General features: G+C 43.2%; 2 protein-coding genes across 10 annotated transcripts; one reads left to right on the forward strand and one right to left on the reverse strand.

Annotated features, from left to right (window-relative positions):
* Nucleotides 1-781: 781 nt before the first annotated feature.
* On the reverse strand, nt 782-7,640 carry CBR1 (carbonyl reductase 1). Of its 2 annotated transcripts, none has more exons than XM_063180540.1 (4): nt 7,485-7,640; nt 5,511-5,876; nt 2,891-2,998; nt 782-1,727 (listed from the first exon to the last, which is right to left on the reverse strand). In XM_063180540.1, exons 2-4 carry the CDS (start codon nt 5,794-5,796, stop codon nt 1,291-1,293), a joined length of 831 nt encoding a protein of 276 aa, XP_063036610.1. In that variant the 5' UTR covers nt 5,797-5,876; nt 7,485-7,640; the 3' UTR covers nt 782-1,290. The 2 variants fall into 2 exon arrangements, with proteins under 2 accessions (XP_063036610.1, XP_063036620.1); XM_063180550.1 differs by having other exon boundaries at nt 5,511-5,830; nt 7,485-7,627.
* SETD4 (SET domain containing 4) lies at nt 6,423-25,205 on the forward strand. 8 transcript variants are annotated; one of them, XM_063180494.1, is made up of 11 exons: nt 6,423-6,592; nt 8,552-8,654; nt 9,111-9,206; nt 9,984-10,021; nt 10,239-10,327; nt 14,323-14,752; nt 15,648-15,822; nt 16,304-16,385; nt 16,647-16,727; nt 18,266-18,389; nt 18,647-19,111. In XM_063180494.1, the coding sequence occupies exons 2-11, from the start codon at nt 8,585-8,587 to the stop codon at nt 18,779-18,781; spliced, it is 1,320 nt and encodes a 439-aa protein (XP_063036564.1). In that variant the 5' UTR covers nt 6,423-6,592; nt 8,552-8,584; the 3' UTR covers nt 18,782-19,111. The 8 variants fall into 8 exon arrangements, 7 of the variants coding, with proteins under 7 accessions (XP_063036564.1, XP_063036544.1, XP_063036585.1 ...); XM_063180474.1 differs by lacking the exon at nt 6,423-6,592 and adding an exon at nt 7,611-7,700; XM_063180500.1 differs by lacking the exon at nt 6,423-6,592 and adding an exon at nt 7,675-7,700 and having other exon boundaries at nt 8,552-8,705.
* Nucleotides 25,206-27,521: the final 2,316 nt, after the last annotated feature.

Genomic DNA, 27,521 nt, shown 5'->3' on the forward strand with positions numbered 1-27,521 from the left:
CTTGCTCTATATCTATTTTTATATTCTAAGCCCTTAAACTCTGAGTTTCCCACCCTGTGGTATCACACACTTCTATTCAAACTCCACACCTTTAATCTCAGTTTTATTATTGAATTTTGGAAGATCCTCCAGAGCCTCAGGTCAGTGCAGTGTTCTCCTGGGGGTCAGTGCCTGGCAGCACAGAAAGTTTGAAATTCTCAGCAGCCAGGGTTCCAACTTCTGTAAGTTTTCCCCTAAACCCAAGGCCCCTAAAGTTTTTTTTTCTTCCCACAGAATATATCTCACTGAGAACTTTTGGCCTTCCCTTCCAGGGGCTCTGGGCCATGACTGGTGAGGTAATTCCTCACAAAAACAATGCTCCTGTATGCTTAAAAAACCAACTTGTAACCAGCCCCTTGCTCTGTGCTGATAAACAATTAATAATCTCCCACAATATTTATTCCCAATGCCTTCCACTCCAAGGCTTCCCAGCCCCAGCTGTTCTGGGGGAGGCCAATGTCCAAGCCAGCCAGCATCACCCCCTGACTCCTGATTAACAATTAACAAACCCATTATTGATTTGTCATGACTAACAACAGCTTTATGGGCAATTGTTTCCAGCTCCTTCAGTCTCAGAAGAGGCAATTTTTCAACTCTGAGAGTCTGAAAGGCAATAAGCAACATTTCAACAAATGTGGAGCTTCTCCACATCACTTACAGTTGTTGTTGCTAATTGGAGAGCAGTTAATTCAGCTTTTATTAAGGAAACTTCTGGCTGTGCAATAAAGGAACTGAGGAACACTTTGCTGTGTCAGGTCTGTAGTTTATTTTCTGTTTCCAATGCACACATCACAAATCTCAGCCACAAACTCTGCTGCAGAGAATGAAAACATATTTTTTGAGTTTTTAAGTTTTTAGTACCACAATAATTAAGTCCCAGAATATAAATCAGTAATTATTTATTGATATATTAATAACACCAACTGATTATGTTTGGCTACAAATGATGGATCAGTGCTATTTTTATTTTCACCGAATTCCATTTAGTTCTGATAGCAAGGAATGTCTGTCCAACAGTGATTCTGGTCTTGAGCCTCCCCCCAGACAGATCACAGCTCTAGAACAGCCCCATCCTCTTTAGAAACCCCTGTGCAGCCTCCAGAACAGCTCTGGATCCTGGAAAATTCTACTGTGATGAGAGATAAGGCACCTGCTTCCTGATCCCAGCTCCATGAGACCCAGCCCAGGGGAGAGGGAAAAGGGAGTGATGGAGTTAGGAATGAAATCAGGAAAATGAGCTCATCCCTGAGCTCACCAGGGTTTGACAGTTTTGTCACTGACAAACTGGCCATGAGGAGCATCAGCACTGGAAGGCAGGAGGGCCAAATACACGGGGGTCTCAGCCCCCTCCTCGGGGGACTTGGGGGCCTTGGGACCTGCCATGTCTGTCCTCACCCAGCCAGGGCAGCAGGCGTTGAGGAGGATGTGCTCGCCCTTCCTCTGCTCGTCCAGCAGCCGCGCTTGGATCCTGGACAGGACAGTGACCCCGATTTTGGACACCCCATAGGCAGTGTTCGGCCAGCCCTCCTTCTCATGGACACCTCTCTTGGTGTCCTCCACAAATTTGGTCATGAGCTGCACCAGCTCCTCCTCAGTGATGGTGTCACTGCGGAATTTCTGCTGCAGCTCCTGGCTGCAGCCTCGCAGGGCTGAGCAGCTCACCATGCTGGAGACATTCACCACCCGGCCTGAAAAGAGAATAAAAATCAATTATTTACACACATTTCTGTCACAGGCATAGTCTGTGAAAAAATCCATTGCTAGGATTTTTTCTCCTGAGAAAAATCCTCAGAGGAAAAGAAAAACAATGATATCTGCTGCTGTGGAATGCAAAAGGTGCAGCTTTGACTGGTCCATCTTGGTTGTGTTTTATTAAAGGCCAATCACAGTCCAGCTATCTCAGACTTTCTGGTCAGTCACAAGAATTTTTATCACTCCATTCCCTTCTATTCCTTTCAAGCCTTCTGATGAAATCCTTTCTTCTATTCTTTTAGCATATAATTTTCTTTTAACATAATATATATAATAAAATAATAAATCAGCCTTCTGCAACATGGAGTCAATTCTCATCTCTCCCCTCATCCTGGGACCCCTGGCACACCAGCACATTTTCAGCTCCCACTGAAGTGGGGCTGCTCTCCAGTTCTGGATTCACTCCTCAGGTGAATATCTATAAAATATTTTAGCTGGGTTGTTTTGCAGAGCTCCTGGAAAATCAGATGAACTCAATGTTCTGATTTCTAGTAAATACCATGAGAGTTAATTTAAGGTGTGAACCTGCAAAAGTTTCAGAAAAATATCCAGGAAACAACTTTACAATCAGCAGGCACACTCTTACTACAGCAGAAATATCACCTGGAGATTTACAAATTCAAGGATTTATCTCCCAGCACTTCAGTAAGAGGAACAAGCCAGCTGAATCAGTAAATCACTCATCTCCAAAATGATGTTTCACTGTTTCCCCTCTTACCTGCCACTTCTGGTGATGAATTTGGTGACTTAATCTTAAAAGCCACAGAAATTAATGCTGTTAATGACTTTATTAACAGTCATCCTTCCATGCAGTACAAGAGCACTAGACTGCAACCTTGGCACTGTTTCCTCCCTCCCCAAATTCACTCACTCTGTTTATTCCTTCTCCCTCAGGAAACAAAAACCTGTTTTTCATCTACTTGACTTCTTTTTTCCTTGAAAACCTCAATGTATTTAAATATTAGGAGAGACCACATTTCCTTTATAGCAGCAAACACATCTGAACACTGCTGCAGAGCCTGAGACTGGAGAGGGTTTCCCATTGAAAAGGGCCAAAACTCAAACAAAACTCTTTCTCCACTTGTTATGTTTCACTCACCATAAGGCTTCATAAGAGGCAGCAATTCTGTGCAAACATTCCTGGTTGCAAAAAAGTTTGTCTTCAGTGTAACCTCAGCTTGGACTGCAAATGGAGTGGGGTCATCAACTGGTCATAAAAGGCAGGAGGGGAAAAAAATAACAAAAGTTAGAACTGTAACACTGTTTGAATAGAAGTTACCAAACCCCAAATAACAACAATTAGAATTGTAACACTGTTTGAACAGAAGTTACCAAAGCCCAAATGTTTATCTTAGTTGCTGTTTTTAATACTTAGAAAACAGGTATATGATCACAGACTGGGCAGGTGTTCATGGTTTCCAAATCCATAATTCAGAAATTGTAACAAGTCATTATTGGATGTGATAATTCAAAAGAGAAACTGTAACAGGTCGTTATTTGATGTGGTTTTTGTTGTAAGACATGTTTAATGACCCACACTCATTTGCAAATCACTCTCTGGCATTTAAATCTCACACATGAAGCCAGATCATGAGGCACGGGCAGGGTTATGGCAGGGGGAGAACTGAAATCCTACAGAAGCCCAAATCCTGCTCCATATCCTGCCTTCCTTGTGAGGGAGAACTTCCCCATACCCCAAACCCCACTCATGTGCCTAACAGGGTACATGGGAACATCCTGAAATTCCATGGTTTAAAGAAGCTTTATTAGACAACTCTTCCCAGAGAGGCTCATCCAGAAGACAACCACAGCTCCAGCACCATTTGATACAGGAAGTTTTTGCTGGTTCAAGGACTTAGCTGGACAAATGCAGCACAAAACCAAAATAACAAAACTTAATGGCAAATCTAATCTTTGACAGGCTGCAATAGCACATAATGCTACAACTAAGAAAGGAAAGCATAAATTCTGGGATGGCAGCAAAAACTTGGTGAGGCAAGAAACAATCTTGGGTAGAAATACCAATGTGGGAAGCAAAATTGGTAACCATGGGAGAAGCATCACAGCAAGTTCTTACACAGATGTTACACCCTGTGTGCTTGATACTCACAGCAACAGTTCCTTTATCAGTTAAACAGTTTAACTGATAATAAAACAGTTTTAACAGTTAAAGTTTAACAGTTCCTAAATTCTGTGACCCGCTGCTGACTCAGTTGCTGTCAGTTTGAGGAAAGCCAAGGCTGAACATCTGGAAGTGATATTTTAACTGCTGCTGGAACCCTTGCTGAGCACACCCTGAAGCTCACACAATTCTATTAAGAGCTGCCCTCCCAAGAAGCTGATCTTAAGCAATTTTCCTATAAAGTAACAAGCAAAAGAGCCAGCAGATCATCACTGCACTCCCACTCCACGAGAAGTTCCCTGCTCTCTCTCAGTGTGAAGCTGTTCCCCCTTGGAATGCCCCAATTAGGCCACCCCAAAGCTTCTCCTGTGCAGGTGAGCAATGCCAGCTGTGCCAGCCTTTCCTGCCAGCAGAGCTGCTCCATCCCTCTGCCCATCCTGGAGCCTCCTCTGGGCTCTGCAGCAGCTCCAGCTCCTCCCTGGCTGGGGCAGCTCTGCAGCTGGGAAATACCTGAGGGGGGAACAGGGGCACAATCCCCTCCATAAAACCACCAGCCAGACTTGTGATCTCCTCTGTCTGGAGCAAATTCTGATTCTGCAAAAATTTATCCTTCCACCTTGAAACTGCTGGGTCCTTCTCACTTTCCCTTGCCTTTCTGCCCACTGGGAGGTGAAAGGGTTAAATTCTTGCCCAGCACAGCAGGATTTGAGTGGTTTAGAGGTGACTGAATGGCCTGGGGACAGCAAAGCCCACCCAGGGACAATGAAGGTGCTTTTCCATCAGCTGGAATCCCTGAGCAGAGAGTGCACAGAACAGAGCAGGGGGTGGAGAAGAGAGAACACAGCAGCTCCCTGAGGCACAGGGAGCCATTCCCAATGGAGATGGCGCTGAGGCAACGAACCCAGCCCAGCTCACTGCCCTGTGTGCCTCAGCACCTCCACGCGGTGCAAACACACCCCTCAGGGAAGCATGTTGACAGAAACATGGAATTGTTACAGCTGGCACAGCCCTGCCAGCCCACGGAGTGCCAGCTGTGCCCCATGGGTACAGAGCACTCAGTGCCACCTCCAGGGGACACTGCAGGGATGGGCACTGCAAAGCTCCCTGGGCAGCCCCTGCCAAGGCCTGAGCTCCCTTTCCATGGGCAAATTCCTCCTGGTGTCCCAGCTGAGCCTCCCCTGATACACTGTTCTCACATCATCCTTAAGATGGGAAGTTTGCCCAAGCAAAAATGCAGCATGGCACTGGCACAGAAGTGTTGGATGCACCCACTGCCCTCTCCACAGAACACAGGAGCACTTCCCACCTTTAAAAGTGATACCAGCATTGTTCACGTTGATCCCTCCATATTCTCCTTGAGGAAGTCCAGGCCCTCCTTGGGCACCTCTAGGGATGGATGGGCACTGCAAACCTCTCTGGGCAGCCCCTGCCAAGGCCTGACCACCCTTTCCATGGAGAAACTCCTCCTGGGATCGAATCTGACCCTCCCCTGGCACACTGTTCTCACATCATCCCTAAGATGGGAAGTTTGCCCAAGCAAGTGTTGGGTGCACGCCCTGCCCTCTGCACAGGAGCACCCCGGGAGAGCCCTGCCCACCTTTGAAGGCGATGCCGGCGTTGTTCACCAGCACGTTGATCCCTCCGTACTTGTCCCTGAGGAAGTCGCGCAGCGCTCGGATGCTCTGCAGGTCGTCGATGTCCAGCTGGTGGAAGAGCGGGCGCAGCCCCTCCTGCTGGAGCTGTGCCACGGCGGCCTGGCCGCGGCCGGGGTCCCGCGAGGTCAGGTACACGTCCCCCGGGAACTGCCGGCACAGCACCCGCACGATGGCCAGCCCGATGCCCTTGTTGGAGCCCGTCACCACGGCCACCGGCACGTTGGACATTGTCCCCTGGGAACGGGAGCCGAGGGCACGGGAACTGCCGGCAGCAAGGGAAAGGCCACTCACACACACAAAATGGCTGCCTGGAAAGGAATCAGGAACATGGGATGGGTTGGGCTGGAAGGGACTGTGGAAACGCACGGCACTTCCTCTGTCTGCTCTGGGGTGCACTGACTCTGACTCTCATCCATGGAGAAAGTCTCCTAAACTCCAGAATATACTAGAATCCACAAAAGTGTGAAATAGGTTATAGAGAGCAGTGTAGGTGTTGAGATCACTTGGTGAGAAATTGAGGTTTTGGGGTTTTCAGTCTGTTGTGGATGGCAGCAAGATGGAGGGCACAGGGTGTTGTCCTGGGTTTGTTCTTCATGCTGCTTCTTCCTTCTCCTTCTCCATGGGTTTGGGTGGCATTTTGTAATTGGGCAGAAAAGTCCCCATTGCAGCTCTTTGGGATCAGTTATTGGGTTAAAAGGGAAAATAATCCAGGTGTCAGTTCTTCATTGGATAGTTTAGTCATAAAAGACCTTGGAACAAGAGACTGTCGGCCATTTTGTGCCTTCTAATGAAAAGCTGCAGAACTCACAGCAGTGAGACTGTTTTACTGATAACAAATAATAAACTCTTAAATCCGAACACGAAACATCATTTTGAGTGCCTTCAATCCAAACCCAGAGAAACCAAAAACTAAAACTCTCACAACCTTAAAGATTATCTCGTTGCCATGGGCACCTTCCACTATCACAGGTCACTCCCATCCAACCTGGCCTGGAACATTTCCAGCAGTGTGGAGCCTCCCCAGGTAAGTGTTTTTTCTTTAAAATATTATTTAAAATTCCACCTCAGATAATGTGAAACTACATTTCTGTGCAAGCTGTGTAAATTCCTAAGGCAACACGAGGTATTCACAGAGATATCTGGTGTTAAGTGTTCTGAAGAAAAGCCAACCAGTGATGGCTAAAAAGAAGAAATGTCTCGACTAAAAATTACCAGTGACTAATCTTTCATACTAAATTAACTTTTTGTAGGAGTAAGCTTTTCGGCACTTACACCTCACAGAAAGACTTTCCACCTTTTAGGAATATTCAATTGGGTCAGCTCAAGTTGTGCTGAAAACCTCAGGCTCCAAACCTGAGCAACCTGGTTTAGTGCAAGGTATCCCTGTCCATGGCAAGGGCCGGAACTGGATGATCTTTAAGGTCTCAAACAATATTTAAAAAAGGATGGGGTATCTTTATCTTCTAGTGCCAGGCAGGAGGAACACTTACAGCCTATTCCGGGAAAAACAGCAGAGCACAGGCTGACTACAATGGCTGGTTGTGCAACACAGCATCCGAAAACTGCTTGCTGCTTTTCTAACAGATACAGTGCGTTTAAAGAGCTGCATTTCCCCCACAAAAATAAGTTTGAACGCTGGCTTTTCCCCCTTTTGACATCATTACCATCTCTTTCTTCCTAATTTACTTGTAACCCTAAGCAGGCATCCAGGGAATACACAACACTCCAGGAATCTCCAGAGTGACGCCTCAGGGTCAGGAACGCCATTCTCCCCTCACCGCAAGTCTCCCTCTGTCCCCCTTGTCCCGTCCCCCTCACGGGAGGGAACCCGCGCGCCGCCATCAACCCCGACGCCCTCAGGGGGGACACCGGAGGGAAGCGTCCGATGGAGGGGACACCCAGAACCCATCACCCACCTCCAGCACCGCGGGCACCTCTCCCTCGTCCCTCAGCTCCACACAGCGAGGACAGAGCACCTTAAATCCAAAGTACAGACAGCCACACACCGCGGGGAAGGGAGATGGAGACGCCCCTAAGATGGCGGGGCAGCCCCGCCTCAGGGGCGGGAGAGCGGGCGGGCACTCGCGCAGAGGGACGGCGAGGGAATGTCGGTGTTTGTGTCTCCTTTCCAGGTGGGTTTGGGATACCGGGGAGCAATTCCAGCCCGGGAGAGCCTCGGGAATCACAGTCTGGGCTGGCAGGGGAGGACGCGGTTGGGGCTCCCGGGGCAGTGCGCGGAGCACGGGCGGTCCCTCAGGAAGTTCCGCTCCCGCAGCGCTGCCGGGGCCGGTTCTGTCCCTCCCAGCCCGGGGGTTTGTGCCAAGCGGGGAATGGAGGTTGGTTAGCACAGGATTCCCAGTTCTGGGGTGGGATGGGATGATAGGGGATGGGGTTTGGACTCGATGGTCTCTGAGGATTTTCTACCCAAAGGAACGGGATGTGATGGAGGGCCGGCCTCTGAGGAGCCCGAGCTCCCGGCTCCCTGCGGCCCCTCCGTCCTGACAGGGAAAAGCTGTGCTTCGAGCTTCAGTTCAGGGCAATTTTAGCAAAAGGAAAGAGATCAGGGAAAGGTTCTTCCCCCAGAGGGTGCTGGCACTGCCCAGGCTGCCCAGGGAATGGGCGCGGCCCCGAGGCTGCCGCAGCTCCAGGAGCCTTTGGCCGGCGCTGCCAGGGATGCCCAGGCTGGGCTTGGTGGGCTCTGGGCAGGGCAGGGCTGGCACTGGATCATCCTTGTGAACTCAGGATATTCCATAAGTCCATGAAATATCATCCAATCTCATCCCATCCCATCCCATCCCATCCCCATGGCAGGGACACCTCCCACTGTCCCCAGTGTCCAGCCTGGCCTTGGGCACTGCCAGGGATGCAGGGGCAGCCACAGCTGCTCTGGGCACCCTGTGCCAGGGCCTGCCCACCCTCACAGTAATAAATTTGACTTTAAATGTTTCTAAATCAGTTATTTTAAATTTTTTTTTTAATTCAGGTTGTCTAAAAAAGGCAAAATCTGTTGCTTAATATGAAGAAAAGCAGAGGTCGGACAGGTCGAAAGAGAAGAAGGAAACACTTGAAGAGTTTTATGGATGGAGGTATCATCATACCTGGAAGTTAAATAAGAAAATAACCAATTGTTCCTCAAGGTGTCACTTTATTATTTATATTTTCAAAAGCCTTTGTGCTTGGAAAATTACATCATAAATGTTAGCTTTTTTATATGCAAATATCTGAGTGTTAGTTTACAGTCCCAAGCAGAGCAAGGTGAATTTTCTGAGCTCACTTTTCTGCCTAATGGCAAATATTACAATATTCTAAAATTCCTTGGATATGCTGAATAACTCACACATTTCTGAGACTTCCCAGTGCCCACAGACCCCGAATTTATTTAGTTTAATTCTTTCTTTTTGTTAATGCTTTAAAATTTCATTTTGTTATGCTTTAAAATGTCCAAAATACAGTTTCTCTGACTATGCAGTAAAATGTTTATGTTTCCTTTATTGTCTATCAGAATGCTCTTTAACAGCATTAGTTTATTTTTCTGTTTTTAGTGAACTGCAGTCACAAGCTGGAATACATTAAACTTAAGAAGTGGCTAAAAGAGAGAGGATTTGAAGACAGTAATTTAAGGCCAGCAGAATTCTGGGGTAATGCTTTAATTATCTCTTGATGGTACAAATTTCTGAATCTTATAAGAATTTTAGATTCCTGCTTTCATTTTGAATTATGCCCCTGTCTGGCATCAGGAAAAAAAAAAAAAAAAAAAGATACTGATACTCTTCCAAGGATACTTGTAATGTCAATTTAACATGAAAAAATAGAATGGAGGCCTGAAAAAGCCAAAATTTGAAGTGTTAATAAAACAGTTTTTGGAATTTAACCTTGTTATAATTTGTTTATCTTTTTATCCCCAAGCAAGTTCAGCAGAGAGCTGAGGTTCACTTAGTAATCTTTACAGTAAAGATTTATACTTATATTTTTTCTCTTTCTGTAGGTTTTATTTAAAACATTTTGTAGCATTATAGACAGAGCAGAAAGAACAGAATGGATCAGAGAAAAATATTGTGACAAGAAATGCTAATGTTCAGTTAAAACTCTGAAACCAAGAGCTGCAGCTGGTGATGAAGGATTTGTGTGAGGGAAAAATGGAGAAAAAGAGGGTGAATAATTGCTATGAGTGGGAGGAAAAAAAGCTGAACAATTGCTAGAATTAGACAGCAAATGCTGCAGGATATGCAGGGAAAAGATCCTGAAAAATAAAGGAAATTGGAGAAAAATAAATGAGGTGTATCTAGAGCAGCCCACAATTGAATTTATGTTTTGTTACACGTGCTGCCTGTTCTTTTAGAGCTTTTCCTTGCTGCCCTGATCCCTGATTTTCCATATCTGCATTTATTTACTCCTGCCCTTTGTTCCTTCTTCAGGGACTGGCAGGGGATTGATGACAACAAAAGCTCTCCAGGTGAGTGATGCTGTTGGTGATGCAGGAGCCCTTCAGGTTTTTCCATTTAATGATTTTTGCAACAAGCAAAGCTCAGAAATCCCTTGCGAATGGAATTTCTGACTTTTGGACTGTGGCAGCCAGAATGTGACCCCACCAGCCCCCACAGTAATGAAATGAATCTTTCCACTTGATTTTTACTGGTTTTCTGTGTAATTTCTTTCCTCCTCCCTCCAAGGCAGGAGATGTGATTATTTCACTGCCTGAGAAGTGTTTGCTCACCACCAGCACCGTGCTCAGCAGCTGCCTGGGAGGGCACATTGAGAGGTAGGTGACAAGGGACACTTGGTGGCCTTCAGTGGGGTTTTCAGCAGGAATGAACCCTCTGAAGGGGTGGTGGAGCTTGAAAGTGAATATCCTGAGTGGTGCCAGCATTTCAGGGCTGTGGAATGCTCAGACGGGGACAGTTTTTGATATATACTGAACATCTGATAAATGCTGAACATCTGATAAATGATGAGCACCTGATAAATGCTGAACATCTGATAAATCCTGGACATTTGCTAAATACTGAACATCTGATAAATCCTGAACATCTGATAAATCCTGAACATCCGATAAATGATGAGCATCTGATAAATCCTGAACATTTGCTAAATACTGAACATCTGATAAATGATGAGCATCTGATAAATCCTGAACATTTGCTAAATACTGAACATTTGCTAAATACTGAACATCTGATAAATCCTGGACATCTGATAAATACTGAACATCTGATAAATGCTGAACATCTGATAAATCCTGAACATCTGATAAATCCTGAACATCTGATAAATACTGAGCATCTGATAAATCCTGAACACCTGATAAATCCTGAACATCTGATAAATCCTGGACATTTGCTAAATACTGAGCATCTGATAAATACTGAACATTTGCTAAATCCTGAACATCTGATAAATCCTGAACATCTGATAAATCCTGAACATCTGATAAATACTGAACATCTGATAAATCCTGAACACCTGATAAATCCTGAACATCTGATAAATCCTGGACATTTGCTAAATCCTGAACACCTGATAAATCCTGAACATCTGATAAATCCTGGATATTTGCTAAATATTGAACACCTGATAAATCCTGAACATCTGATAAATCCTGGACATTTGCTAAATTCTGAACATCTGATAAATCCCGAACACCTGATAAATCCTGAACATCTGATAAATCCTGGACATTTGCTAAATTCTGAACATCTGATAAATCCCGAACACCTGATAAATCCTGAACACCTGATAAATCCTGAACATCTGATAAATCCTGGACATTTGCTAAATACTTAGCATTTGATAAAGTACTGAACATCTGATAAATCTTAAACATCTGATAAATACTGAGCATCTGATAAATCCTGAGCATTTGCTAAATACTGAACATTTGCTAAATACTGAACATCTGATAAATACTGAACATCTGATAAATACTGAACATTTGCTAAATGCTGAACATTTGCTAAATACTGAACATCTGATAAATCCTGAACATTTGCTAAATGCTGAACATTTGCTAAATCCTGGACATCTGATAAATCCTGAACATCTGATAAATCCTGGACATTTGCTAAATACTGAGCATCTGATAAATCCTGGACATTTGCTAAATACTGAACATTTGCTAAATACTGAACATTTGGTAAATACTGAACATCTGATAAATCCTGGATATCTGATAAATACTGAACATCTGATAAATCCTGAACATCTGATAAATCCTGAACATCCGATAAATGATGAGCATCTGATAAATCCTGAACATTTGCTAAATACTGAACATCTGATAAATACTGAACATCTGATAAATACTGAACATTTGCTAAATGCTGAACATTTGCTAAATACTGAACATCTGATAAATCCTGAACATTTGCTAAATGCTGAACATTTGCTAAATCCTGGACATCTGATAAATCCTGAACATCTGATAAATCCTGGACATTTGCTAAATACTGAGCATCTGATAAATCCTGGACATTTGCTAAATACTGAACATTTGCTAAATACTGAACATTTGCTAAATACTGAACATTTGGTAAATACTGAACATCTGATAAATCCTGGATATCTGATAAATACTGAACATCTGATAAATCCTGGACATTTGCTAAATCCTGAACATCTGATAAATACTGAGCATCTGATAAATACTGAACACCTGATAAATCCTGAACATTTGCTAAATCCTGAGCATCTGATGAATCCTGAACACCTGATAAATCCTGAACACCTGATAAATCCTGAACATTTGCTAAATCCTGAACACCTGATAAATCCTGAACACCTGATAAATGATGAGCATCTGATAAATCCTGAACATTTGGTAAATACTGAACATTTGCTAAATCCTGAGCATCTGATAAATACCAAACATCTGATAAATACTGAGCATCTGATAAATCCGGAACATCTGCTAAATCCTGGACATTTGCTAAATATTGAACATCTGATAAATCCTGAACATCTGATAAATCCTGAACATTTGCTAAATCCTGAACATCTGATAAATACTGAACATGTGATAAATCCTGAACATCTGATATGCTGAACATCTGCTAAATCCTGAACATCTGATAAGTACTGAGCATGCCCTTTTAGCTTGGCACAGCTGGAGAGGGCACAGGCTGCAGCTGGAGCTGCCTCAGAGCCTGCTTGGCCCTAAATGCCAGTTAGGAATGGGGTTTGGGCATTTGGGAGCCAGCTTCAATAGGAGAAGGAAGATAAAGCTGGGCTGCAGAGCCAGGGCCTTTGAGAAAATTAGGAACAAATTGGAAATTTGGAGAATTTGGAATATACAATACTTGTGTCTCCTGAAAAAAGCCAGCCCGAGGGGTGAACCTGGAATTGTTATTAAATCCAGCTTTTATTGCCCCTTGGAAATCAGCCACAGCACTTGGAGATGAACTACAAAGAAGTTTGAAATAGAAACTGTTTGTAACTTCAGAGAGCTCTGAGAGAGGTAAAACTGCTGTGCCCATTTCCCATCTCACCCCTGCGGGTCTGCTGCATTAGTGTTTTTATTATTATTTTATCTCGATTTTTCTGTCATTTTTATTTTTATTTTTATTTTTTATTTTTATTTCACTTTTATTTTTAGTTTACTTTTTATTTTTATTTCTTTTCTATTTTTATTTCATTTTTATTTTTATTTCATTTTACTTTTATTTTTATTTATTTTATTTTTATGTTTACTTTTTTTTTAATTTTAAGTTTTAATTTTCTTTTACTTTTTTATTTTTACTTTCCTTTTTACTTTTATTTATTTTTCTTTCTGTTTTATTTTTCTTTCTATTTTTATTTTTCTATTTTCTTATTCTTTTTATTCCTATTTTATTTTTACTTTTGTTTATTTTTATTTAGTTTTAATATTTATTTTTATTTTTATTTTTATTTATTTTTATTTAATATTTATTTATTTTTATTTTTATTTTATTTTTATTTTTATTTTTATTTTTATTTATTTTAATTTTCCTTTCTATTTTATTTTTATCCTTATTTTATTTTTCTTTCTAATTTTTCTTTCTTTTCTTTTACCTTTTTACCTTTATCTATTTTATTTTTATCCTTATTTTATTTTTCTTTCTAATTTTTCTTTCTTTTCTTTTACCTTTTTACCTTTATTTATTTTTTTTTTACCTTTTTAAAACCTTTTTATTTTTATTTTTACCTTTTATTTTTTATTTCCATTTTTTAAACAAAATTCTATCTCAATTTTAATTTTTATTTTTATTTAATATTTATTTAATATTTTTATTTTTTATTTTTATTTTTATTTATTTTAATTTTCCTTTCTATTTTATTTTTATCCTTATTTTATTTTTCTTTCTAATTTTCCTTTCTTTTCTTTTACCTTTTTACCTTTATTTTTTTTTTACCTTTTTTAAGCTTTTTAATTTTTATTTTTACCTTTTATTTTTTATTTCTATTTTTTAAACAAAATTCTATCTCAATTTTAATATTTATTTTTATTTTTATTTAATATTTATTTAATATTTTATTTTTATTTTTATTTTAATTTTCCTTTCTATTTTATTTTTATCCTTATTTTATTTTTCTTTCTAATTTTTCTTTCTTTTCTTTTACCTTTTTATTTTTCTTTCTAATTTTTCTTTCTTTTCTTTTACCTTTTTACCTTTATTTTTTTTTTTACCTTTTTTAAACCTTTTTATTTTTATTTTTACCTTTTATTTTTTATTTCTATTTTTTAAACAAAGTTCTATTTCAATTTAATTTGAATTTTTATTGCATTTTTATTCCCACTAGCTGGAGGCCGCCGGTGTCCCCGCTGCTGGCCCTGTGCACGTTTCTGATAGCAGAGAGACACGCTGGGGACAGATCCCCGTGGAAGCCCTACCTGGATGTCCTGCCCAAGACTCACACCTGCCCTGCCTGCCTGGAGCCTGATGTCATCAATCTCCTCCCAAACCCCTTAAAAGAGAAAGCTCAGGAGCAGAAAATGATGATCCAAGAGCTGTTCAGATCCTCCAGAGCTTTCTTCTCTTCCCTGCAGCCTTTATTTGCTGAGAGCACAGGGAGTATTTTTAATTTCAGTGCTTTGGAGTGGGCTTGGTGCACTGTAAATACCAGGACAATCTACATGGAACATCCCCACAGGGACTGTTTCTCCCTGGAGCCAGATGTTTATGCACTGGCACCATATTTAGATTTGCTAAACCACAGCCCAAATGTTCAGGTGAGAGACTCAAAATAGAGCAGTAAATTTCTTTATTTTTATAAAGTGCACTCTGTCCATGCCATCTGCATTGCTGTGGTGGATGAGGAGTGTGGGGAGGGCAGGGATGGATCTCACAGGGGCAGAAATGGCTCAGCCCCTCAGTGCCAGCACCCAGGGAATGGATTCAGAGGGCAGGGCTGGGGGGGTACTGGGAAAGAATTCCCACCTGGCAGGGTGGGCAGGGCTGGCATGGAATCCCATCCCTGCATCCCTGGCAGTGCCCAAGGCCAGGCTGGGCACTGGGGACAGTGGGAGGTGTCCCTGCCATGGCAGGGGTGGAACAAGATGTTTAAATTCCCTCCCAACCCAAACACTCAGTGATTCTATAATTGAAATATTTCAGTTTGTGCAGCAAAGCCGAGGTGCAGGGAGAGCCCACAGTGGCTGGGGGAGTTTGGCATCCAAACCAGCTGTTGGGAGGAGCCACTTGTAAACACCCCCTGATCTGATCTGATCTGCTGCTGAAAGCAAGACAAATTCCTTGTGCTGACTCAAATTCCAGGGTCCTGACACAAATTCCTTGTCCTGACACAAATTCCAGGGTCCTGACACAAATTCCTTGTCCTGACACAAATTCCAGGCTCCCTGTGTTACCTCACCTCTGGCTGCAGCCTCAGAGCAGCCTGGGGGCAGTGCAGAGACAATTCCCACCTTGGCAGGCTCTGGGTGCCACCACTGGGCTGGGGCAGCACAGGACAGGCCAACCCTGCATGGAACCATCTGTGTCTGCAGATCTGGGGTCTGCCCCAGAGGTCCCCACAACTGAACAAGAATTTCAATCCTCAGGGGTTTCAAAATTCAAAGGTTTGTTTCCTTTTTCACCCTTTTACCTTTTATTTTTCACTCCCTGAAGGTCAAGGCTGGGTTTAATGAGCAGACAAGGAGCTATGAAATTTGGACAAACTCCCAGTGCAAAAAATACCAGGAAGTTTTGATCTGCTATGGACCTCATGACAACCAGAGGCTGCTGCTGGAATATGGATTTGTGTCCATGGACAACCCTCACAGCAGTGTTTATGTCTCAGCAGGTTGGATTCATGGATTGTCTGAGCATTGAAAGGCACAAAACCTGAGAACTGAGTGTGTGAGTTCTCAAGGAGTGCAAAAGGGTTTGATACCTCTTTAATGATTTAATTTTTGCTTAATTTAAAATACTTTTGTTACAATTTTATTTAAAAAAATGTTGTTATTAACAACATCTGTGTAGAGATTCCAGCTGGATGTCTTAGATTGCAGCACTGAGGATTGAAATCCAGATCTCCACAAACTGGACTTGCTTGCAGTGTTTCATAGCTTCAGGTGGAGTCAGGATTTCTGTTATAAGGACACAATCCTGGAGAGTGCTGATAGCTTTTGAGAATTCTGAAAGTTCTCCAAAATTTAACAGGTTTTGGTCTTAGTCCTACATGAAAAATATGGTTGAAATCTGTTCTCAGAATTGATGATTGTGGTTTTTCATACATACTGTTTATTTAAATATTTAAATATTTAAACTGTATTTTTCTGCAGACACCCTCCTCAAATATTTCTCACCACTGGACAAGCAGAGAAAGACCAAAGTTTCCATTCTAAAGGATCATGGTTTCCTAGAGTAAGTATCTGGAGTTTTTTGTGTCCTGGTGAGATTTTAAATCAGTTTTTCTGGAAGTCAAATTTTGCTTCTAGTATCAAAATCCAGCAAAAAAAAAAAAAATAGAATTATTTGTTTTTTAACAAACTCACTGCTTGAGAGAGATGGAGAAGTTATAAACTCCAGTGTCAAAGCTGGACATCCACCATGGCTGATGTGTCTCAGGAAGAAAACTCACTCCAAAGCTCCCCTGACCTTCCTCCCATCCCTTGGACTGTGCAGGAACCTGACCTTTGGCTGGGAGGGACCATCCTGGAGACTCCTCACAGCCCTCAAGGTGCTGAGTCTGGCAGCAGAGCAATTGTGAGTTGGGGCAGCCTCAGGATTGATTGGGTGGGTGTGCAGGAGCCTTTGGCTTGGATTGCCTGGAATCACCAGGGTGGGAAGGGACCCCCAGGACCACCCAGTGCCACCCCAGCCCCACCAGCACCACCCCAATCCCTGTCCCCAAGGCCACATCCAGACTGCTCTGGGACAATTCAGGGACTCCAAACCTCCCTGGGCAGCTCAGCCCAAGGCCTGACCGCTCTGCCAGGGAAATTTTCTGTGCCAGTCTCCAACCTGAGCCTGCCCTGGTGCCATCTGAGGCCATTTCCTCTCCTCCTTTCCCTGCCCCTCCTGTCAGGAGCTGTGCAGAGCACTGGGGTCCCCCTGAGCCTCCTTTGCTCCAGGATTTGCTTTCCAGCCCTTTCCCAGTTATTTTTCCCCTCTCTGGCCCAGCTCCAGCCCCTCAATGTCATTTTTTGGGTGACCCTGCACAAGCTGGGAGTGAATCCAACCCCCTGCCCTGCTCTGGCCCAGGTTTGCAGCACTCCAGGGCAGAAGCTGAGTTTATTCCCACTGTTGCTCAGATTTCAGCTTCAATCCGAAAGGGAATTTAGACCAAGAGGGAAATCAAACTTTTCTCTTTTTTTCCCCACAGTAAGGTCCCAGCTCAGCCCAAGGCCTGACCACTCTGCCAGGGAAATTTTCTGTGCCAGTCTCCAACCTGAGCCTGCCCTGGTGCCATCTGAGGCCATTTCCTCTCCTCCTTTCCCTGCCCCTCCTGTCAGGAGCTGTGCAGAGCACTGGGGTCCCCCTGAGCCTCCTTTGCTCCAGGCTGAGCCCCCCCAGCTCCCTCAGCTGCTCCTCCCAGGATTTGTTTCCCAGCCATTCAATATTTTCTGTTTCCCCTCACTCTTTGTTCCCTGCTGGCTGTGAGTGCCACACTGGGACAATTTTTGGGTCTCCTGTGTCTGATTTGTGGACCCCAGGTGAGAAATGAAAAGAAGAAAGGCAGAGAACACCATTGGCTGTAAACTCCCTCCCCTTTTGCTGCTTTGCTGATTTCCTTTCCTGTATTATTTTCCCTTTCTATTTCAAGCCCCAGATATTCCCTCAAGGCTCAGGCTCCTTTCAGGCCTTTTTCCTGTTGGTTTGATGAAATTTTAAATGCTTTTAACCTGTTTTGATTTCCTTGAGTCATGTGTTCCACAGGCTGGAATTGCAGGGCCAGGGAAGTTGCTGAAATTCATCCCCAGGGACTCTCAGTGCACTTGGAGCATTTATTCCAAATTCCAAATGGCAAATCTGCCTCAGACATCAGGGGTGGGAAATGATTACCTGCACTTTGCTTGGAATAAATGAAATGAGGGAATAAATCAATGAGCAAAGGCTTGTTCAGAGTTGTTTGTGCTTTGAAGATTCATTGCTGAGTGGAATAAATTGATCTGAGAACTAAAAATAAATCCCTGGGCTGGGTGATGAGCCCAGGTGAGGGCAGCAGAGCCACGTTTGGCATCCAGCTGGGGAGGGCAGCAAATCATTCTGGATTCTGAATTCTTCAAGCATTTTGGTTGCAGTGCCTGCTGGAGGAGGGTCCTGCTTGGTGGTGTCTCTTCAGCCAGGAATGAGCAGCAGGCTTTGGCTGCAGCAGCAAAAATTTGTCAGTTTTTAATAGAGGAGACCCAGCATGTCCTTGTCCAGGTAACCTGGGAAACAAGGGAGCTCAGATTCCTTTCTCTAGCAGAACAATGTCATTTTCTGAGTGAGATTTTGATGATTTTTCCCTTTCCCTCTTTTATTTTTCCTTTTTACTATCAAAGTTTCTCTTGTGAAATTAAAAAACCCCACTATTTTACCATAATCAATAAAATCCTTCCAGATTTCCACAGATTTTCTCTTCATGTCCTATTAAATAATCAAAAATTTGAATCATTTCATCCCATTTGTCTTAACTCCAGATTTCCCAGTTGAAAAAGGACAAAGAGAACCTCAAACCCCACTTGGCTCTGGTGGAAATGCTGCGCTCAGAAGACCTCAAGATCCTTCAAAAATCAGCTGAGATTCTTTGCAACCTGAATTTAGGAACAGCTTGAGCCCCCTGGAGCTGAGACAGCTGTAATTGCTCAGGGATTATTGCCAGATTATTTCTCTTTTAATGGACTTGAGCAGCAAAGAATAATTAAAAAATTAATCAGAATAATTTTGTTCTTTGCTGACCTTCACACAAAAGGTTCTGCTGAAGTGGAGAGTTTGAGCTCCTTGGTTTGGAGAAAAGAGAATTTTTTTAAAGGGCATTTCAGGGCAGGACCCTTATTTAAACTGCAGAAACTTCATTTGGAATTGGGATTCTCTTGTGATTATTTTCCATGATGTGATTTTGAAAAGTGTTTATTTTTGTAAATATATTACCTCATTTTCTACAAGACTTGTCTGTTTTATTTTCCTAAAATCCTTCCTGGAGCTGGAACTCCATTTCTCACATCCCTGAGGCCAATTCACCTCCAGATTTGACTAAATTATGTTTTTAAGTCACTTGCCACCCTATTTTACTCTCTAATTAGGCCCTGCACAGTTTAAATTGGATAGCAGGATTTTTTTTTTCATGGGAAGGGTTGTAAAACATTGGAACAGGATACCCAGGGCAGAGTCCCCATCCCTGGGACTGCCCAAAACCGTGGATGTGGCACCTGAGGATGTGATTTTTGATGGTGGCCATGGGGTGATGGTTGGACTTGGAGCTTTCCAGCCTTAGGGATTCTGGGATTTCCTGGCTCTGGGTGCCTCCTGAGGTTCCTTTGGGTTTGGGGGAATTCTCACCAGATTTTCTGCAGGTCCCCTGCCCCTGTGACTGTTTGACCTTCCTTTAATAAACCCCTTTTCATTCTCTACCACCAGCTGTGTTTCTAATTTTATCATTTTATCACAAAATGGTGCCAGAGTTAAAGGAGATAAGGCTGTTTGGCTGGTTTATTTATATATATTTTTTCTTCTGAGGATGTTTATTTTAAGAACAGCTCCTGTACAGTGTGTCTGGCGAGGTGAATACGAGTTTGACAGAAGTTGATTTGCTTTTCTGGGGGCTCCACATTTATTCCAGGTGCTTTGGAAATGAGCTCTGCTCCTGGAACTCCCACACACCCTCCAGGGAGAGCAGGAAAGGGGGTCTGGAAGTGCAGGAAAGAAGGCAGAGCACAGCAATTCATGTGTATATATATAAATATAACTTAAATTTAAGCTTAAACTTTTTTGATTCAACCTAAATTATGTGCAATACAGGGCTGAGAGCTGAGCTGCCTGAGGAAGCAGCAGCCCTGGGAGTGCTCTCTACCTGTTTTACAGAATAAATCAAATTTTCAGAGTGAAAATTCTCCCTCTCAGCCTCTACTTTGAGCTGCAAACAGCATCTCGGTGATGTGCTGATACCATTTCACTCTGGCTCTCTGTTCCCTGGGAAAGGATTGAGCTGGGACCTTACTGTGGGGAAAAAAAGAGAAAAGTTTGATTTCCCTCTTGGTCTAAATTCCCTTTCGGATTGAAGCTGAAATCTGAGCAACAGTGGCAATAAACTCAGCTTCTGCCCTGGAGTGCTGCAAACCTGGGCCAGAGCAGGGCAGGGGGTTGGATTCACTCCCAGCTTGTGCAGGGTCACCCAAAAAATGACATTGAGGGGCTGGAGCTGGGCCAGAGAGGGGAAAAACAACTGGGAAAGGGCTGGAAAGCAAATCCTGGGGGAAACAGCTGAGCTGGGGCGGCTCAGCCTGGAGCAAAGGAGGCTCAGGGGGGACCTCAGTGCTCTGCACAGCTCCTGCCAGGAGGGGCAGGGAAAGGAGGAGAGGAAATGGCCTCAGATGGCACCAGGGCAGGCTCAGGTTGGAGACTGGCACAGAAAATTTCCCTGGCAGAGTGGTCAGGCCTTGGGCTCAGCTGCCCAGGGAGGTTTGGAGTCACTGAATTGTCCCAGAGCAGTCTGGATGTGGCCTTGGGGACAGGGATTGGGGTGGTGCTGGTGGCACTGGGGTGGCACTGGGTGATCCTGGAGGGCTTTTCCCACCTTGGTGATCCTGGGATTCAAGGAAAGCTGAAGTGGGAAGGCGCTCAAAGACAAACTGGGTTCGTTTAGGTAATAAGAGCCACCAGATTTCATGTGTAAAGAGCACGAGGCAAAAATAGCACAGTTGATTTTTTTTTTAGTTTTTAACAGAGGTGTTGATTTAGTGCAGTCACCGAGGTCACTGAAAAATTACAAACATGAAACCTCCTGACAAAATCTTTGCTGTGTCTGTTTATGCCAATAAAACCTGGATTTCCTTTGATCTCCTGCAGAAAGTGGCTCCCAGTTGAGAGTTTTCTCCTGTAATGTGTGCAGCTCATCCATCTCTGCCGAGTGCCCTCAGGCCTGTCTGGTTTGGGACAAGATAAGGGAGTATCAACTTCACAGCCTGATAATTAAAGCTTTTAAATAAGCTATGAAAACACTGCCAATGACATTTCCAAAAGAAAGAGCTTTTTAAAATGATCTTGTCCAAAAGTGCTACACTTGGGCAGAATTCGTAATGTTTGTTTGCAGTCAGTGATTCAAGTGATGGATTTAATATTCTCTGGAACACAGGAAAATATCCCAAAAAAACTTTATGGGTTTCTTTAAACAGTGGCAGGGGCAGGTGGCTGCCCCTGGATCCCTGGAAGTGTCCAAAGCCAGGCTGGGTGGGATTTGGAGTAACCTGGCAGGGGATGAAATAATTTGTAATGTCCCTCCCAACCCAAACCATTCCAGAAATGGGAAGAAAAAAAATTCCATTTCCAGCTCATTTCACTGCATGTTGTAGTGGATATCCATAATCCCAGAATTCAGCTTTAGAAAGCACTGCACTGAAGTGTATTCAAGGGAAAAGCAAAGATAATTAATCCCAAATCAATTGTATAAAATGTAAAACCAATGCAATCTCTGTGCTGTCCACTAGATGATGCAGCTGTACCGCAGAGAAACAAGGAGTTACAGTAAATCCACATCCAATTATCATCCTATTTACTGTGTTACATTTATAACAGAAAAAAGCATTGTCTCCAGTGATGTACCGTAACTGCATTTAGATAAATAGTTCAAATGTCATTTTCTTCGTGCTCTGAAAGCGAAACATGAAGGTTTGTAGTCTTTTATCTTCTCAGTTTTATTGGGATTTAACTTGGTTGTGCAGGTTTCCTCATGGCATTCCTCTTGGAACTGTCACTCAAGACAGCTCAAATCATTGCCTGGATGATCTTGAAGGTCTCTTCCAGCCCTGGTGACTTCAAGAACTCCACTTTGATGGATTAATGAGTGGGATTGCAGTGGAGAAATGTCTGTTCCTGTGTTTTATTCCTTCAGAATGAGGGGCCTGATGGATCTCTGGCACAGATCCTTCCCAACAATGTCCTTGGATGGAGCAGATTGAAACATTTCCTCTGACTGGGGGATTTTGGAGAAGGGAAACTTCAGGGTGACCTCATTGTGGCCTTGCAGGACCTGAAGGAAACATGGAGAGAGACAATTTCCAAGGGATGGAGGAACAGGACACAGGGAATGGCTCCCAGTGCCAGAGGGCAGTGCTGGGTGGAATTTTCATAGGAGCTTTCAGTCACCCAGACTTAAAGAGATGAATAATGATTCAATGAAGTTGTTCCATGGGGCTGGGAGGGAAAATTACCCATAAAATAGGAAATAATGGGATTAAACGTTCACCTGTTGAGACTCCTGGAGCATCATTTGAAGAAATCAGGGAGGATGATTGGCATGGAACCCTTGATGGATGGAGGGATTTGGAAGCAGGATGGGCAGAGGGATGGAGCAGCTCTGCTGGCAGGAAAGGCTGGCACAGCTGGCATTGTTCACCTGCACAGGAGAAGCTTTGGGCTGAGCTCAGGGTGGCCTTGCAGGGCCTGGAGGAGCCCCAGGAAAGCTGGAGAGAGACAATTGCCAGGGGATGCAGGGACAGCATCCAGGGAATGGCTGCCAGTGCCAGAGGGCAGGGCTGGGTGGGATCCTGGCAATGAGGAATTGTTCCCTGGCAGGGTGGGCAGGGCTGGGATGGAATTCCACCCCTGCATCCCTGGCAGTGCCCAAGGCCAGGCTGGACACTGGGGACAGTGGGACGTGTCCCTGCCATGGCAGGGGTGGCACTGGGTGGGATTTAGGCTCCCTCCCAGCCCAAAGCATGCCATGGTGCTGGAGGAACCCCAGCTGGCTCTGCACCCCTCGCAGCCATTCCAGGGCTCTGCATGTGCCCCTTTAGGGCTCCCTCCCACTGGGGCTGCCCTGGCAGGGCCGGCTGGGCCCCGTGACCCCGGGCAGGCAGCGACGAGGGGACAAGGGACACGCTCAGCAGGGGCTGCTGCCACTCTAGGCTGTACCAGCCTGCCCGGGCTGCCTCCCAGAGCTTGTCCGGAATAAACCAACAAGGAATTGTGTGGGAAATGGATTTATAGAAAATTTTTAAAGTTTAATGGAAGATTTATATAGTGTGTGACAAAATAAGTTTATTACAATAAGTATAGTGTGTTACAACAGAGGTTTATATCAATTTATTTTAAGTTTAGACACTTAATAAAATGTAATGTAATATAATGTAATATAATGTAATATAATGTAATATAATGTAATATAATGTAATATAATATAATATAATATAATATAATATAATATAATATAATATAATATAATATAATATAATATAATATAATATAATATAATATAATATAATATAATATATTGTGATATAAAGTGATATATTATGATATAATATGATATAATATAATATAATATAATATAATATAATATAATATAATATAGTATAATATAATATAATATAACATAACATAACATAACATAACATTATATTATATTGTATTATATTATATTATATCACATTTTATCACATTACATCACATTACATTATATTACATTATATCACATTATATCATATTACATTATATTATATTATATTATATTATATTATATTATATTATATTATATTATATTATATTATATTATATTATATTATATTATATTATATTATATTATATTATATTATATTATATTATATTATATCATATTATATTATATTATATTATATTATATTATATCATATTATATCACATTATATCACATTATATCACATTATGTTATGTTATGTTATGTTATGTTATATATTATATTATATTATATTATATTATATTATATTATATTATATTATATTATATTATATTATATTATATTATATTATATTATATTATATTATATTATATTATATTATATTATATTATATTATAATATTAAATGTATATACATTAATTTTTAAAGTAATATTGGTAATAGTGCCTTGTGTACTTCACTGTACACAACAGTCAATAACCAACAAGCTTATAGTGTATTGTAATTAGGAAATAATTGGCTTCTGATTGTGATGGTCTGAATTATAACATCTGCATTGTCTCACCCTTCTCATGAGACTGAAAATAGAATAAAAGTTTTTAAAATGTCTCTCAGTTACCCCATCTCTGGGTCAGAAAAAGGCTTAACCCAACAGAATTTCAGGGAATTTGTGTGTCCTTCCCATGAGATGAGTTCTGAAAGGACAGGGATGGACTTTTGGGGAATTTGGGTGTCCCAGGGATGGAATTTGGGGGAATTTGGGCGTCCTAGGGATGGAATTTGGGCGTCCCAGGGATGGAATTTGGGGGAATTTGGGTGTCCTTCCCATGAGATGAACTCTGCAAGGACAGAGATGGAATTTCAGGGAATTTGGGTGTCCCAGGGATGGAATTTGGGGGAATTTGGGTGTCCTTCCCATGAGATGAACTCTGCAAGGACAGAGATGGAATTTGGGGGAATTTCGGTGTCCTAGGGATGGAATTTGGGCGTCCCAGGGATGGAATTTCAGGGAATTTGGGTGTCCTTCCCATGAGATGAACTCTGCAAGGACAGAGATGCTCGCCGGGGCTGGTCTGGCCTGCAGAGGATGTTGGGGAGGGATCAAGAGGGATCTTCTGGGATTTTTTTGGCATTGCCGGAGCCTTTTTACACTGGTCCACCTGGAGGTGTCAGTGCTCCTTGCACAGATGGATATGGACACAGATCCCAGGTGGGAAATCTCTCATTTTCTGTTATAACAGTTTATCCCAGAATTCCAGAATTTTTTTGGCTTGGAAGGGACCTTAAGGAACCATCCAGTTCCACCCCTGCCACAGGCAGGAACACCTTCCACTGGAAAAATCAGGTGTTCCTTCCAGGGCAGGAATACCTTCCACTGGAAAAAAAATCAGTCAGAGAGTTGTGGAGAGCAAGAAAAAAAAAAAAAAAAAAGGAAGAGAGAAACAACACTGAAAAACCCTGAAAGGTTAAACATTCCTGATTTCCAAATAAAATGTTTTTGTTAGAGAAAATGGGCAGATCCTTGTGAAGCAAAGAAACCCCAGACCCCTGCAAGATGAAACAGCGTGAAAAATGTGGTTAATGCACCCAGATTCTCTGGAGCTTCCCCCTGCTCTCCCCACTGGGTCAAGATTTGGATCGAAGGCAACAACAAAATGCGACTGCTGAATGTCAAGGAGGGGGAAACGGGAGCGTTCCTTGGATAATTCACAAAGCAGCTGCTGCTGCTGGGCTGTGTTAGCCAGGAAAAGATGCTGCTCCCCTTGGGAGGAAGAGACAAATTTCTGCTAATTTGGGGCTGTAGGGGCAGCAGGGTTGTGGTGCTTTGTGAGCCCAGCAGACAGCAAAGAGGACTGAGGCGAAAACTCCTGACAGTTTGGATACAAATGTGCAGCTAAATGGACCCAAATCCTCTGTCTAGGAGGAGAAAAGTCAAGAGAGAGCTAACAGAGAGTTATTTAAGCCATTCTTTAAACACAGTCAGAGGGCTTGAGCTATTTTTACCTGTCTCGAAGCTCTCCAAGATTAATAAATAATTAAAAATTGTTGCAGACATCTTCTCATGAAAAATCCTTTCTTTAGGATTTTTCCTCTTGAGAAGCAGAGAGGCCTCAGGAACAAAATGTAAACATTGATTATCTGCTGCTGTGGAATGCAACAAGTAGATCTTTGATTAGCCCATCTTAAATGTTTATAATTAATAACCAATCGCAGCCCAGCTGGCTTGGGCAGAGAGTCTGAGACAGAGCCTTTGTTATCATTCTTCATTTTTCTAGTCTTAACTTAGCCTTCTGATGAAACCTTTTCTTCTATTCTTTTAGTATAGTTTTAATGTAATATATATCATAAAATAATAAATCCAAACCTTCTGAAACATAGAGTCAGATCCTTCATCTCTTCCCTCATCCAAGAACCCCTGTGAATACCGTCACAAAAAATAAATATAAATAATATAAAATACTAATAATTAGTGTAAAAATATGGAATATCCTCGTTCTTTTTGGTTGCAGTTGATTCATAAATCAAGTGCTGATGGCAGAAAGCTCCATCCAGCGTCTTTGCCCTCTGCCCACTTCAACACTGGGGAATCATTCCCTCCATTAACGCCCTGAAATTTCTGAGGAGTGATGTGGAACAGGAGTCCCAGCAACTCCTCCTTTGTTTATAGCCAGGAACTCTCTGGCTGCTTAACAGAACACGAAAGGCAGCTCCTTTCCTATTACTGTCAAACAAACCTCGCCTCCCCGCTCGCGTCCCGCGGGGTTTGTCACCGGCAGGAAGCGCAAACCCGGCCCTGCACAGAGCTCCCAGTCACTTCAGAGGGAGGAAAAGAGCCCTTTCATCATGTTCGGTTTTCCCCGCTGCTTTATTTCACTGGAAACATCACTCACTACCAAATGGTCTTTGTCAGGAGTAATTGGCAAACGCTGGAGGCGCTTTTCGAGGCCGTCTGGATGGAAAATCTCAAAAGCTGTTGTCTGCACTGAAAGAAAATATTGCATTTGATCTTTTTTTATGATTCCTGCAGACATGATGTATGTCTGCATTCCTCAGCCTGAGGAATTCTCCCTGTTTGGGTTTCTCTGCCTTTCAGTGACAGGAAGTAGCACTTCACCCTCATTTTGCAGTATTGTCTGGGAATTAACCACAACATAACAGTAATGTACATTTGCTTTTTGTGCTTCACAGAGGTCGGTTTTTATTAGCCATTTCTTGTGGTTTTCTCGTTGGCAAGTGGCAGATTGCCTCAGCGATAGCCGTGGCTGTTGCATTTCAGCTGGGTTTGTATTTAAAAGTGGATTTCTTCTGGTGGCTCCTTCCTAAAGTGATGTCCAGCTCTGAGATCCCCGTGCCACAAATCAGCTCTTCCCTACTGCAGTTGTACAAAGGTGGCACTGCCCTGGTCACCTCTGCCCCTGAGAGTTCGTGTCACCCAGAGAAAGGACAGACAGAATGTGACACTAACCCTGGGGATTCCTGGCATGGAATTGTGGAATCGTGGAATGGTTTGGGGTGGAAGGAACCTTAAAGGTCACCCAGTGCCATGGCAAGGACACCTCCCACTGTCCCCAGTGCCCAGCCTGGCCTTGGGCACTGCCAGGGATGCAGGGGCAGCCCCAGCTGCTCTGGGCACCCTGTGCCAGGGCCTGCCCACCCTGCCAGGGAACAATTCCTCATTGCCAAGATCCCACCCAGCCCTGCCCTCTGGCACTGGCAGCCATTCCCTGGGTGCTGTCCCTGCAGGCCTTGTCCCCAGTCCCTCTGCAGCTCTGCTGGAGCCCCCTCAGGCCCTGCCAGGGGCTCTGAGCTCTCCCTGCAGCTTCTCCTGCCCAGCCTCTTGGGAATGGCACAGAATCATCAAAGTGGACGAGAGTTCAGGGTCACCCAGTGCCACCACCCCAATCCCTGTCCCCAAGGCCACATCC

Source organism: Melospiza melodia, chromosome 2 (assembly GCF_035770615.1).
Source record: "Melospiza melodia melodia isolate bMelMel2 chromosome 2, bMelMel2.pri, whole genome shotgun sequence".
NCBI lineage: Eukaryota > Metazoa > Chordata > Aves > Passeriformes > Passerellidae > Melospiza > Melospiza melodia.

What these genes read in the sequence shown, in the direction of transcription:
- CBR1 (XM_063180540.1), bottom strand. Translation starts at nt 5,796, where the DNA reads ATGTCCAACGTGCCGGTGGCCGTGGTGACGGGCTCCAACAAGGGCATC. An exon ending in CGCCGGCATCGCCTTCAAAG is followed by an intron (nt 2,999 to 5,510) that starts GTGGGCAGGGCT and finishes TTTTATGACCAG; the next exon opens with TTGATGACCCCACTCCATTT. An exon ending in GCCTCTTATGAAGCCTTATG is followed by an intron (nt 1,728 to 2,890) that starts GTGAGTGAAACA and finishes TTCTCTTTTCAG; the next exon opens with GCCGGGTGGTGAATGTCTCC.
- SETD4 (XM_063180494.1), top strand. Translation starts at nt 8,585, where the DNA reads ATGAAGAAAAGCAGAGGTCGGACAGGTCGAAAGAGAAGAAGGAAACAC. An exon ending in CAGTGTTTATGTCTCAGCAG is followed by an intron (nt 15,823 to 16,303) that starts GTTGGATTCATG and finishes ATTTTTCTGCAG; the next exon opens with ACACCCTCCTCAAATATTTC. An exon ending in AAGGATCATGGTTTCCTAGA is followed by an intron (nt 16,386 to 16,646) that starts GTAAGTATCTGG and finishes TGGACTGTGCAG; the next exon opens with GAACCTGACCTTTGGCTGGG.